The 13,482-nt window shown below is 36.9% G+C and overlaps 1 protein-coding gene across 6 annotated transcripts in view; it reads right to left on the bottom strand.

The window, feature by feature from the left end:
- LOC123876728 (semaphorin-5B) overlaps window positions 1-13,482 on the bottom strand; it is a 65,836-nt gene that overhangs the window by 45,216 nt on the left and 7,138 nt on the right. For 2 of the 6 annotated variants that reach the window (XM_045923050.1, XM_045923055.1), the window contains exon 2: window positions 4,946-5,063. In XM_045923050.1, the coding sequence (XP_045779006.1) occupies window positions 4,946-5,042 (97 nt within the window). In that variant the 5' untranslated portion in view covers window positions 5,043-5,063. Of the gene's footprint in view, window positions 1-4,945; window positions 5,064-6,217; window positions 6,415-6,529; window positions 6,769-13,482 lie in introns of those variants that run through there. The other 4 variants (XM_045923054.1, XM_045923053.1, XM_045923052.1 and 1 more) reach the window with 4 other exon arrangements.

Raw genomic sequence — 13,482 nt, forward strand, 5'->3', positions numbered from 1 at the left:
TGCCTCTGATCGATTTTAATCCGACAACGTCTTGCGAGAAGCGAGAAGAGATGTCAGATTATACGCTAATTCAACGCATACATTCATCTGTGTTACCAAATTGTTCGCATGCTCTCATCTCTATTACAAAAATCGATCGACTACATTAGCCCATACAGTTCCAATTTCTAGAACCGATTTTGTGGAAAATCTAAGTTCTAAGTGCCTACCATATTGTGTCCTGAGGAATAATGCCAAAGTTTGACAGCTAGAATGACTGTGAAGATCGCAATCACCTCTGATTGGCTGATACTTTCTCCTTATTGTCTAAAATACTTTGCAGCCATAGGTAAGGTAGAGCTTGTCTATTTTGAAATGACGCGCCCCACTACATAATTTTGTTGACATAGATGTGTAAATTGCGGTGGTGGGGCGCGTCATTTCAAAATAGACAAGCTCTACCATAAATTCAGCCAACTACAATAGATAATCACAAGTTCTGTACTGGCCCACCTGTTTTCTACATCCGACTTTTACAGTGCCGATTAATATTTATCGGTCGTTTGCAATAGTCGTAAGGCATGCTAAGCATTAAATATTTGCCAATCAAATTGGCTTACATTATTTGCCGTTCATTTAGTTGTATTTGGAACATATATTTGCTTTAACAAGTTTTCCGTTATGGGCATATGATTTGGGTTTTGAATATTTGTTTGGATCGTCAAACGTTTGCCAAATCGATTGTTTTAAGCGTCGTAATTGCAAATTAACTAAGAACACACCGATTAAAATTACATAAACTCCTAATATTCCAGCACAGCATATACAGTACTAGCCGATGCCCGCGACTTCGCCCGCGTGGATTTATGTTTTTCGAAATCCCGTGAGAACTCTTTGATTTTCCGGGATAAGAACATAACATTTTTTTTAAAGATTCCGACGAATTGAGAACCTCCTCCATTTATAAATATATAAAATAAAATCTTATTGCATAGTGATACACTAAACATGGCCAAAATATGTCGAAAATACCGTTAGAATAAAAGATGTGCTAATATAAAAAGCTTCATTTATCTAAGCTCGACCGTCGAAAATCGTTTAGACACGCTGCATTGTATTTCCTCATTCTGTCCAGCCGAAATATTTTAAGGCTTGGATACACAACGCGCGGCGTCCAGCGCTTCCTGAAATTGTATGAAGGCATTCACTTCACAGTTCACACTACTAAGCGTAGGGACCGTAAAGCAAGTGACCCGGGCGCGCGGAAGGGACGCTCGCACTGTGAAAATAAAATTCATAGCGCTCTACGCTCTATGGAATAAAATACAAGAAAAGAAGAGTGAATAGGTGACTACTCACTATTCCTAGACAAGCACGTTTCACCTTATGCTGCATTACCTACTTTGGTGTGATAACAGTCAAGCGCATGCCTATTTAGTTTAAAAAGCACCCACCGAACCCCCGGAGCGCTTGCTATATCAAGTCTCGTAGACCCCTAGAATTTCTGATACCGTCAGACGACCGTGTCAACAGTGCCGGTCTGCTGTGTGATGCGTTACATGTAGTCCCTAGTACTACAAATCGTATATAATAATGCATGAGAAAATCCATATTTGCTCTGTGTGTCAAAAATACGATTTTAGTCCTTAATCTAAGGGCAAACCGTACTTTTAGTACATAGAGACAAATATAGTGAGTTTTTTCACTAAATATCTTATATAAACGCGTTCTTTGTGACGTGAGACGTCAAGTTGTGCAATTGCCATCACGCATCGCTATCGTCGTGCTTCGTGTGTGCCCAAGCCTTTAAGCCTATTTCAAAGCACAAATTATTCAAAAGGCAAATTAAATTCATGAGTACATTGACCACAGACCTCGTATCTATTACGTAATAAGTGTTTAGATTTCTAAGACCTAACATATATTCATATTATGCATAATGTGAAAGTTCTGACTGCATGTAAAAAAATTATATCGACTTCATCGACGCTCTCTAATTTCAATAATAACTAGATTGGCTACCTAGTTAGACGAACATATAAAATCTTAAAGCTAATAATATGCAGCTAGCCGTAGGTACCCATCTAATTTAAATTGAATCTTAATGCAAAATATCCGCTTTCTTTCTTAATTGATGTAACACGGTAATTTAATTAAATTTAAGTAAAATAATAAATTACTTACATTTTAAAAGTACTAACTTAATTAATAGAATCGAGAAATAATTTACTACTAACATGAACTACGTTTCAACTTTAAAGCCTTCCAAAAGACATTTTTTTTTTCTTTAAATCTGGCTTTACTCTGATTAGCCAATGTCAAGTTTGTGATATTTTCAAGTTATTGAATTTATACAAGTATGGACTCCGTCTGCGCCGGCGCCCGCCGACACACGCGCGGCGCCCCTTTAGAGCGCTTCCCAGTCAGTTCCACCACCAAAAAACACCAACTAACACAAAAACCAGCCACTCTTAACAAAAAAAAACACTCCAAACAAGCACAGCACGCGCGCCAGCAAACGCCATCACAGACGAAGTCCCCCAAAACACTTTATTTATTAGAGCTTTTAAATATACCTAATAATACTAACTACATAATATACCTAAAGAGAATTTAAATATGTATTAGCATTGCGTATGGTGATTTGTTACACATTAGTTGTAAGTATAGGCATATCTAAGTTATTTTGGGTGTTTTAACTCTCTACTTTTGATCATTAATAAAACATTAGAATCTCAATTTGACGGTCGAGTAATGCTATACCTACTCTCTTTTTTTTTAATTTCAGTAAATGACATGCTAAAATATTTTGTGTAACGCTCGAGGAAACATCGATAACGATCATCTGTCTGTCAACAAAAAAAGGTTGTAGACGTGCTTCCTTTACACAGTTTTTAGGGTTCAGTGGTAAAAGAAGGAAGTCTTATAGTTTTGTCGGTCCATTATTTTATAAAGAACTAGCGACCCGCGACTTCGTCCGCGTGGATTTCGTTTTTTTTAATCCCGTAGGAGCTCTTTGATAAATTTTCCGAGATAAAAAGTAGCTTATGTCCTTCCCTGGGATGTATGCCAAGTCTGTACCCATTCAAATCGGTTCAGCGGTTGGGCCGTGAAAACGCAGCAGACAGACAGTCAGACAGACACACTTTCGATTTATAATATTGATGATGTAAGTATGGATCAGATGTATTAATTACTATTTTAAATAGTTTAATGTAGGAAGCCTTGGTTCTTAGATTCTCTCAATATACAATAGGTATCTAATTTGGAGAGCAAGGTCTTGTTGATTAAAAATCTAGACACCTGTTCATTATAGACTTTTGCACTTTAAAATTGTAAAAATCTGATTTGAAAAGGTCAAACAATAATAGCCATTCTCTTAGGTAGGTTTCTGACTTCTGATTTTCTGTATTATTCAGACATCTATGCAAAAGATTTTCAAATTCATAGGCTATATAAAATTAGATTTCGTTCATTAAACTTACTGAGGATTTTACCTACTTACACAACACAACACATTATTTAGTTATTTTTATAAGTATAGCTAAATGTACAGTGGATTTTTTATAACCCAGTTCCGGGCTAAGTTATATTGAGATTTAATGACTTCAATCACTGAACAAAAACTCCGTATAGAAGCTGAATAACTAACTACACACAAAAACTAAAACCAGTTCTAGTTTTCGGAATCGGTAGTTGGCTGTGGCTATACTCAGTGTACCTGGTCGAGACAGGCTCATAGTTTTTTGTATAAATAAATTATTTAGTCATAGAATTGAATCTGTCTGAGTTTTAAATAAAATTAAATCAAATAGGTAGTTACTCGTAGTGCTTAGTAATTATGTAGTTTAAATGTATGATTAGATACTCCGACGCAGAGATCGGAGAGTTAGGTTCATCATCACCCATCGCCGGGCCACTACTGAGCAAGAGTCTTCTCTTAGAATTACAACGGTTTAAGGCTTTAGGCCATAGTTTGTCATGGGCCAGCGTGGAACTACGGCTTGAAAGCCTTCGCACACCAGTGAAAACATTATAAAGAAATTTCAGGCATGCAGGTGTCCTCACGATGTTTTCCTTTACAAAAAAAACAAGTGATATTTACTTGCTAAAAAGCTCATAACTCCAGAAAATTACCCAAACGCAAAGGGGCAAAAAGGGCAAAGTGTGCCCAGAATGAAACCCGCGACCTCCCAAATAGAAAGGAAGACGTCTTAACCACTACGCTATCACCGCTTCTTATATATTTTCAATCTTTTATTACCTTTACCTATCCAAGTATAAAAGTAAGTAAATAGATATTTATTTACCTTGAGATTTACTTTAGGTAACACAAACCTTGGATGTGTAACATGTTATTTGGAGGTGAAGAAAGAGAACCGATTCAGAAAACGCTACATGAATACAAGACGCATTAGCTTAAAAAAATATATGTACGAATAACTACCTACTACTAGGTACCTACCAAGTTAATGACGACTTGACGAGGTCGCCCTAAAAACAATTGTTACCACTTCTTTTGTTTCTATTTCAAACTAACTTATCCGTCCGGCTTCGCTCGTGTGAAATTTGACATACCTAATAGGTACAGTATAATATTATAATATACAGCCCATACCTAAATGTCCATGTTACTTCTGATTCAAGATTATTTATTTACAGAAACATTTTTTACAATGACATGTTGTCACATATTGTCCAATAGAAACGTTTCACCTAACATAACTTTTACATGCCTGAATAACATAGCTTTCTAATGGTGAAAGCTTTGTTATCCAGAACCAGCGCTTACTACTGCCGGCTCACTACTGAGAACAGTGCCCTCTCAGAATGAGAAGTTTGGCCCGCAAACATCAATCATTTTCATGATGAAAATAGATGCTAATATCAGCTGCTGATAAAAGGAATCACTTAGACCATAGAAGCCCATTAGCATCCAGCCTTAAACAGATAGGTACTGGCTTACCTTGTCTGTTGATTATCCTAAAGTCATCTTCGGGGAGTTCACCATTGCTGAGTGCGCCGAGGAATATGATCGCTGCAACTTTGTAAATCCCGAACATCCTGCTTGACGGCTATGTGCTCTGCAACAAAGATAATAAAAATCGTCATCATCATCATTATAATCATCAACCAATAGACGTCCACGGCTCTTGTAGGGACGGCCACGGTCTTGTGCCGCTAGGATTCAGGAAATAAACAATGCGCCTATACGTTATGTTTTTGCTAGCGTTCAGGTCACCTTGAAACAGGTGGTAGTAGTGATGAGTACTTGAGTTGATAAAGTCTTAGTGATAAGGTCTCTTTGGCACCCTTTAGTACGGTACCTTAAAAACTTCTGAGAGCTCGAAAGACCATATTCTGAAGTGAACGTTTATCACGTAGAGACAACGAAAGAATCTATGGCACTATCTATTTGGTACATTTGGTACAAATACATACTTCATCCTGCCCGGCTAGCATGGGCAGTAGATAAAAATTATATCTCCGGTTATATCCACTGATTTCTATGACAGCAGTGGATATAATCGGGGGATATAATTTTTATCTACTGCCCATGCTAGCGGGGCTCGAGACGAACATGGGTTACTTTTTATCCCGGCAAACCAAAATCAAACAGGATTCTAAAAATCTAAATCCACACGCACAAAGGTGTAGAAATAAATAAATAAACCAGTATGTAAAAAAAGTAGATCTCAAAGAAGTGTTATATGTCATTTATCAGACAGTGTGGTCTAATATTATGTGCACATGATAAAATATTACGACCGGAATTTTATTATGCCGCAAAAAAAAATCCAATCATCTAGTAACTGTAACTTGCTAACTAGTGATGCGATAAATTCGGGAAGTCAATGAATTTAAATCTATTTACTTACTACATAGTTTACCATTTACATCAAAGAAGGTAGGTAACTATTCAATAATAACTCATTCATATTCCTTTCGGCATGATATGAAGTAGGTAATGTTAAATGATGTTAATTTTCTATTATGCCTTAAATGGTTTATTCTTTACGTCTGGTAATGTATTTCCGCGACTTTGGCTGCGTGGAGTTAGGTTTTTAATAATAATGTGGGCACTCTTTGATATTCCGATCCAAGACTCCGTCGCGGCGTGATTGAAGGACAAACAAACATACTTTCGCATTTATGATGATATGGGCAGCTAACTATATTATACTCTTCAACTATTAATATTAGTAAAACTTGTCTCCAACTAAGTAAGTTTAATGACATTTTCTTTAAAATTAAATCTGCACTCAACACAGAGTAGCAAATAAATATTCCACTTTGTAGATTTATCTGAACAATAACAAACTGATGAAACACATCTTATTTTTGATCGAATAAGACATTTTTCACATCATCATTACTCTGGTTTTAATCAACCGATAGACGTCCACTACTGGACATAGATCTCTTGCAGGGACTTCCACCTGAGACGGTTTTGCGTCGCCTGAATTCAGCGGCTCCCAGCGATTCGTTTGATGTCGCTTTTCCACCTAGTCTAGGTGCATACCTATTTACAGTAGGTTTTTTTAACTACCTAGTTTTAATAAAATATTCAATAACTGATTGTAAAAACAAATCTAATCTTTAATCAAATAGAACACCTTTCACATCACTATAAAACACAGCAATCAATAGAGTCGACAAATTCCGAGTGTGTGATTGAATGTTATTGCCGCGACAAATTAATACGACTTAATCGCCCCCTTTAATGAATTGAGGAAATGTTTCTTCGTAATTTATAATGTTTATTATCAGTCACAAGCATCATTGAGTGAGGTTCTTAGCTTTCTAAGGGTTTTCAGAACTACTCTGTGCCTGTGTACATCGTCATTTCCAAGGCTGAGGGTTGCGATGTTTACCTCAGGGTCGTCTTCTCTCGCATTTTGAGCTGACCGCGATATTGTGAATTAGATAGACGAACACTGGCGCCGATTGGCCTTTCTCTAAATTAAATTTAGAGTATCTGCATCTTTTTCTTTTTAATATTGCTAAAAAAAGACGGAACATTAAGTTTACATTTAAAGACTCTAAATAGTGAACGCTATAGGCTCGCGACTGGCAGCTAAAGTCACGAGGTTTGACAACTCTAAATTAATTAAACTGTGTCTATCCTTTTCATTATACATCAGTAAGAAGAGGATGAGAATACTCTAAAAAGTTGTACTCAGAATCAGCACCACTTTCGCATTTACAATATGTGTACCTATTCTTGTAGATACCAATACATAAGGTCACAGGTATAGTGAAACTGTAGGAAGGGTTTCACTTGTGATGTGATTGATTGTAATGATCTTTGTGTAACGGATATGGACCCGCCCGAGTAGTGGTAGTTAGCAATAAAATGATGTTTCTCACGACTGGTTAAATTATGATCATTGTTGGGTAGCGCATTCAGGTAGAGAATCAGCATTCAACCTACTTTGTAAAGATAATATGGGCGCACGGTAGTGTAGCAGTCAAGTTTGACTACTTACTGTAATACAAGTGTAAATTAAAAATTTATAACACCCCCGACAAAGTATCTGAGTTTTCCAAAACATCATTTTCAAATAAATAATTATGTATGTAGGCAACGTCCATCTTGACAGCTAGTCATTTGTTAATTGACATAATATTATGAACCTAACGGTCTGTTACAAAGTTACAAGGAAACTAGAAAAGAGCTGATAACTTTTAAACGGCTGAACTAGTTTTTTTGGATTATAGCTAAGAACACTCTCGATCAAGCCACCTTTCAAATAAAAAAACTAAAATAAAATCGGTTCATTCGTTTAGGTGCTACGATGCCACAGACAGATACACAGATACACACGTCAAACTTATAACACCCCTCTTTTTGGGTCGGGGGTTAAAAATAGGTGGGTACACACTACACACACAGCCCATTCAGGGTGTTATTTTGAAAGCGATTAGTAGGGAGAAAATTTTAACTATCAGAGGTAGGGACTGTAGAGACCTCTATAAGAGATTTTCTGGATGGTGACCTATAGTGTAAAAAAAAGGAACGAACGAATGCTACGATAAGACGGGTGACCCGACTATTATCTCAAGGTTTTTGCTAAGGATATCTCAGGGTAGTGGTAAAAGAAAATATTATATCTATTTTTTCCCTACTACCTAAAGAATAATAATTAGTATTTTGTTTATGGGCATAAAGCATTTTGTATTTGTCTAAAAATGACGTAACTATAAAATCCGTGTAAAGAAGTTACTATAGTATAATCCCATACAAATTATAGAGGCAAAAATTTCAGTGGACGCTAACCATTTTGAGTCACAAACCAATCATAAACGAAACTATGTTTTCTGAGTGAATTTCGGATGTTTCTGAAAACATGTTTGTGAATGTTTGTGATTGATTTGTGACTCAAAATGGTTAACACCCAGAGAGATTTTTGCCTGAAGAATTAGTATTTTACATAAAAGGGAGCGTTATTCTAACTTCTTTCTGCGGATAGCGTAACTATAGACTAGAGTTATATGATTATATTTGATTTTATAATATCCAATCATGATCGTACATAAATAAACACTAGTTAGGAAGGTAGCTATGTTTATAAATTCGCCTGCGCATTACATTATAACTCAAGTACTCTTAATAGGTTTGCTCTACATATCAAGCACCCACTGATTTAGATACACATCGAGGTAGCCACTTTGAGTGTAGATAAATAAAACTATATCATCGCGCGAGATAGTTTCTTCTTTCGATGCAATGAATAACGGAATTTCAGGATTTTTTGCAACGACCGAAATCTCCGAACAAGTACGTGTTGCCAGACGGCTTTATATGATCTCCATTCTCTATCTATGAGCCTGAAAATAACCACTAACTAACATACCTAAATATATAAAAAAAAAAACCGACTGACACAGCTCAAACTACTGATGAAAGAATTTTCCGAAATTCTACCCAAACTAAGTCATGGTGGAGCAACTACACATTAAATCCATACTTCCATACTAATATTATAAATGCAAAAGTGTGTTTGTCTGTCTGCTAGCTCTTGACAGCCCAACAGTTTTACCGATCTTGATGAAAGTACAGAATTAGCTTACATCCCGGGGAAAGGACATAGGCTACTTTTTATCTTGGAAAATCAGAGTTTCCACAGGAATCTTAAAGACCCATCCGCTTAACCAATCTTAATTAAATTTCGCCCATAAGTAGGTAGCTTGCATCCCAGAAATTGACATAGGCAACTTTTTATCTCGGAAAAGCAGAGTTCCTACGGGATTTTTAAAAACCTAAATCCACGCGACCGAAGTCGCGGGTATCAGTTAGTATTGAATATTTATAAGATGTGTTATAACGCGTTCGCAAATCCAGTTCAACACTCAAGTAGCTACAGGTGTGTCGGGTTCGGAAGCTTTATTGATATTACCGATAGCCTGATCTATTTCGATACTGCGGGCTGATTGCCTAAGATTATTTACCCGTGTAACGACGCTGAGTGTTTACAAAGATAAAGTGCTTTTTAACCTAATTGCGTTTGAAAACCTTTGGAACCACTGAGGTAGGGTTGACACATCTTTGGAATTCGCCTTTCTTAAGCCCGCGATGGCGGTAGGTAGGTACACTAGGCTGCAGAGTAGATAGTATGTCATTACCTGCCAGAGATTCGACGAAGTCAAAGCAATCGTGCGAAAGGAAGCGGCCCGAGACGGCTCCAGTAATTCTGGGACCTATATGGCACAGTCGTTGTGGTCATCACTTATCACGACATCAAAAGCGTCGGAGTACTGTGTCTCTCCTTATTCTGTGACTAGAGACCTGTCTTATCTAACAATAACAGAAGTCCCTATTGGTTTGAAGAACATTCATGTAATACTGAGATGCCTAAATAGGTAGGTACCTATGATAAATTAAATGAATGAGCATACTTATCTTCTAGCTATTACGTTTTCTTCAAGGAACATACAGAATTAAAAACAACGATTTAAACGCTTTCGCGATCACATTAGGTTCATAGCCGCCGATAAAAGCTCTACTTGAAACGGGTGGAGTGGTAGCAACCCTGGGTTTAGTAATCGCGATGTCATTGCCACCTCGAGAAATGTAACTTGATCGCGTTAAAATATCTGGCTACTTAAGGCTTTACAGGAGTCGTGGCATTTTGAAGGAACGACTGTTTTCTGCAGTTTATTGCAGTGCGCTGAATAGCTATTAATCATTTTGTTATCTCAGAAAAACGCCACGGCTACATGTACATTAACGAGGTGTAATTTTAAAGTAAGTGCCACTGCCATGTAACGGATTGTTGACAGCCCTGCGCTTAATCGCGATGAGCTCGTCTAAAGAAATAGTTTATATTGTGGGTATTAATTGAACGACTCTGCTATGACCGAAGGTGAATTTTCTTAACTGAGAAGGACAACATTGTAATAATAATAAAATCTATTGTTCTTGTTTATGGTTCCGTAACTCAAAAGGAAAAACGGAACCCTTATAGGATCACTTCGTTGTCTGTCTGCCTGTCTGTCAAGAAACCTATAGCGTACTTCCCGTTGACCTAGAATTATGAAATTTGGCAGGTAGGTAGGTCTAATAGGTAGGAGTACGGAACCCTCAGTGCGCGAGTCTGACTCGCACTTAGCCGGTTTTTTTTTTAAATTTCATTCCTGTGATATATACCTAAACCTCCTAAAGCAATTAGGGAATAAAAGTGGCATCCACAAATTTAAAGTCGTTCAGCGGGCTAAGGGCTGTGTTACGCGTTTCCCTTGAAGACAAGATTTGGAACAAGGAAATCCGCAGGAGAACCAAGGCCACTGACATAACTCAAACCATCAGCAAACTGAAGTGGCAGTGGGCAGGTCATTCTTGCTGTAAGGGCGATAGAACCGGAAAATCTTAAGGAAACCGCATACCCACTAGTAAGCACAGTGTGGGCGCGCTTTCCAACAGATGGACTGAATAGGGTGGTGGGAAGCGGCTGGATGAGGAAGGGTGAGGCCAGGGTGTGGTGGCACTCATTAGGGAAGGTTTATTTTTAGCAGTGGACGTCCGCAGGCTGGTATGCTGATGATAAGGGATCACTGACCTTTTGGGAAATGTTACCTAATCGCGTTGAAGTAGCCTACGACTTTCGACTTTACGGGAGCTATGGCATTTAGAAAGGAGGGAAGTTATTAATTAATACGTATCCTGTCGTAATGTGCGTTTTGTAATCTAACGCATTAATCAGAGATTAAACTCCGAAATTATAGTGATAAACATTGTTAATAAACACTATTTAGTTAAAACAACTTATCTATCAATCTTCCGATATAAATTACGAAACTCATATTAACCCATTATAGCCTAGCGGTGCCATATGGCACCCAATTTCGTATGTTTAAATTGTTGGGCCCTGTCCTTGTAATAAGAGGTGAAGTCAAGTGGTTTGTTGTCAATGCAATGCTAGAGGGACATAGCCATTACTCCATTTACTTTGTTTTGTCCCATAAGCTTTTTGTGACCTGCACCAGCACCTGTAAATCAGTGATGTGAAATTGCTGCCAATAATGGATGCAACATTCCAGTAAGGGGATCATATTTTTTTTATTTTGAGTAATGTAATACTTTTATGCATTTACACTAGATGCCAAACCTTGTATTGACTTGTTCATATCATAAAACTGTCGTATTTTGTTTATTGTTTGGATTATAGCATGTTAAAAGATATGGATGCCGTACAGCACCGCTAGGTCATTATGTTGTCTTTTATTATGTATACTAAAAGTCTAATTTATGTCTTTTCTTTGGTTATTCCTTATGTAATGGCTTTTTTGTTTCATTGGAGATTGTACATTACATGAGGCACTTGCTATACAAGAAGAAGACCATGAACTCAAGCCTCAATTGCTATAAATTGAAGCTCCAGACCCTATAATCCCATCTGACAAAGATGAGGGTAGTTTCATAAATAATCCCACTGGTCGGCAACTCAATGCTAGATGTGAAGTGGTGCTAGGCTCTACATCTGTTCATACCTATTTCAGTTAAAAAATACGCCACGACGTGGTGGCCGTCTATCAGCTTGAAACACCAAGCAAAAACATCTAAAAAATACTGGCAATCGGGTCTAACAGCATATGTTATGACAGCAAAAATCATTTATTGGTACCCAGCGAGTCATGTCGCAAGTGTGGGTAACAGTATTGTCAGTCAGACTAGATTACAGTGCAATAAATGTACCGTGGGGCTCTGTGCACCCTGCAACCTACAAGCTTCCTACAAATAATATGTAATTTTATGGAAATATATGTAAATGTTCATGTAATATATTGGATCTTTTAATCAATTTTGGACCTTGAACTATACAAGAGTTAATACCTTAATAATTCTTATCAAATTGTGGTAGAACATTTTGGTAACAATCAGTTATAAGAAATTTATGAGACATTTGAAAAGACACGGTAGGAGCCTAGCGGTGCCATGCAGCATCCATGGTTATTTCCAGAAGTAAGACTTGCACCAAAATTCTGATGATTAGATCTGACTAATAGGGTCCATAATAACAACATATCAATGAAAAACTCAATTCTGAGACCTTAAAATAATTCAGGCTATAATGGGTTAAATGCTCAGATTATTTATTAAACAAAGGTTAAAAAATCGCGCCGAATTGATAATCTCCTTTTTCTGTGGTCGGTTAAAAACCATCAAATTGTTAAAACTCTTCATAGTTAAGTATGTGTATGACTATTAATGTACGTAAAGGAAAAATCCAAAAACAGTGAATTTGAGGTTACATCACAAAAAAATTAAAATGTGTTCATGAACAAATAATTAGTATTTTCAATTTTCAAAGTAAGATAACTATCCCAAGTGAGATATCATATGAAAGGGCTTTACCTGTACATTCTAAAACAGATTTCTATTTATTCTTATGCTTTATAGTTTTTGATTTATCGTGCAAAATGTCGGAAAAAATACCCGAGTACGGAACCCTCGGTGCGCGAGTTTGACTCGCACTTAGCCGATTTTTTTAGGTTAAGTACAAAAGTAAACCATAATAATTATGCGTTAGCCGTTAATACAAATATTTCCGAAGCACTTACAACTGATAACTAAGTCGTACCTATCAAGCCGATTGACCCGTATTGATAAGAAATAAGTACCTATAAGTTATAGGTAGGTATGTTTACTCAAATGGTAGTAAAACTTCTTAACAGATAAGCTGATATTATAACCACTCGTGTACGTAATTACACGCTACAGGCGAGAATAAAATACGGTCAATAATAAAATATATATATACCTATTTATTAACTTAGTTTATTACTTCATAATAATATATGATTTGATGTCCTAGGTTCCCCGCGGGATTTAAAAAACCTTATATGCACGTGAAACAAAGTCGCGGTCATCATCTAGTCTAGTATAAATATATAAAAAGAAAAGCTGACTGACTGTCTGACTGACTGATCTATAAACAGCTCAAACTACAGGACGGATTGGGCTATTTGGCATGCAGATAGCTAGTTATTATGACGTAGACA

Source organism: Maniola jurtina, chromosome 22 (assembly GCF_905333055.1).
Source record: "Maniola jurtina chromosome 22, ilManJurt1.1, whole genome shotgun sequence".
Classification (NCBI taxonomy): Eukaryota; Metazoa; Arthropoda; class Insecta; order Lepidoptera; family Nymphalidae; genus Maniola; species Maniola jurtina.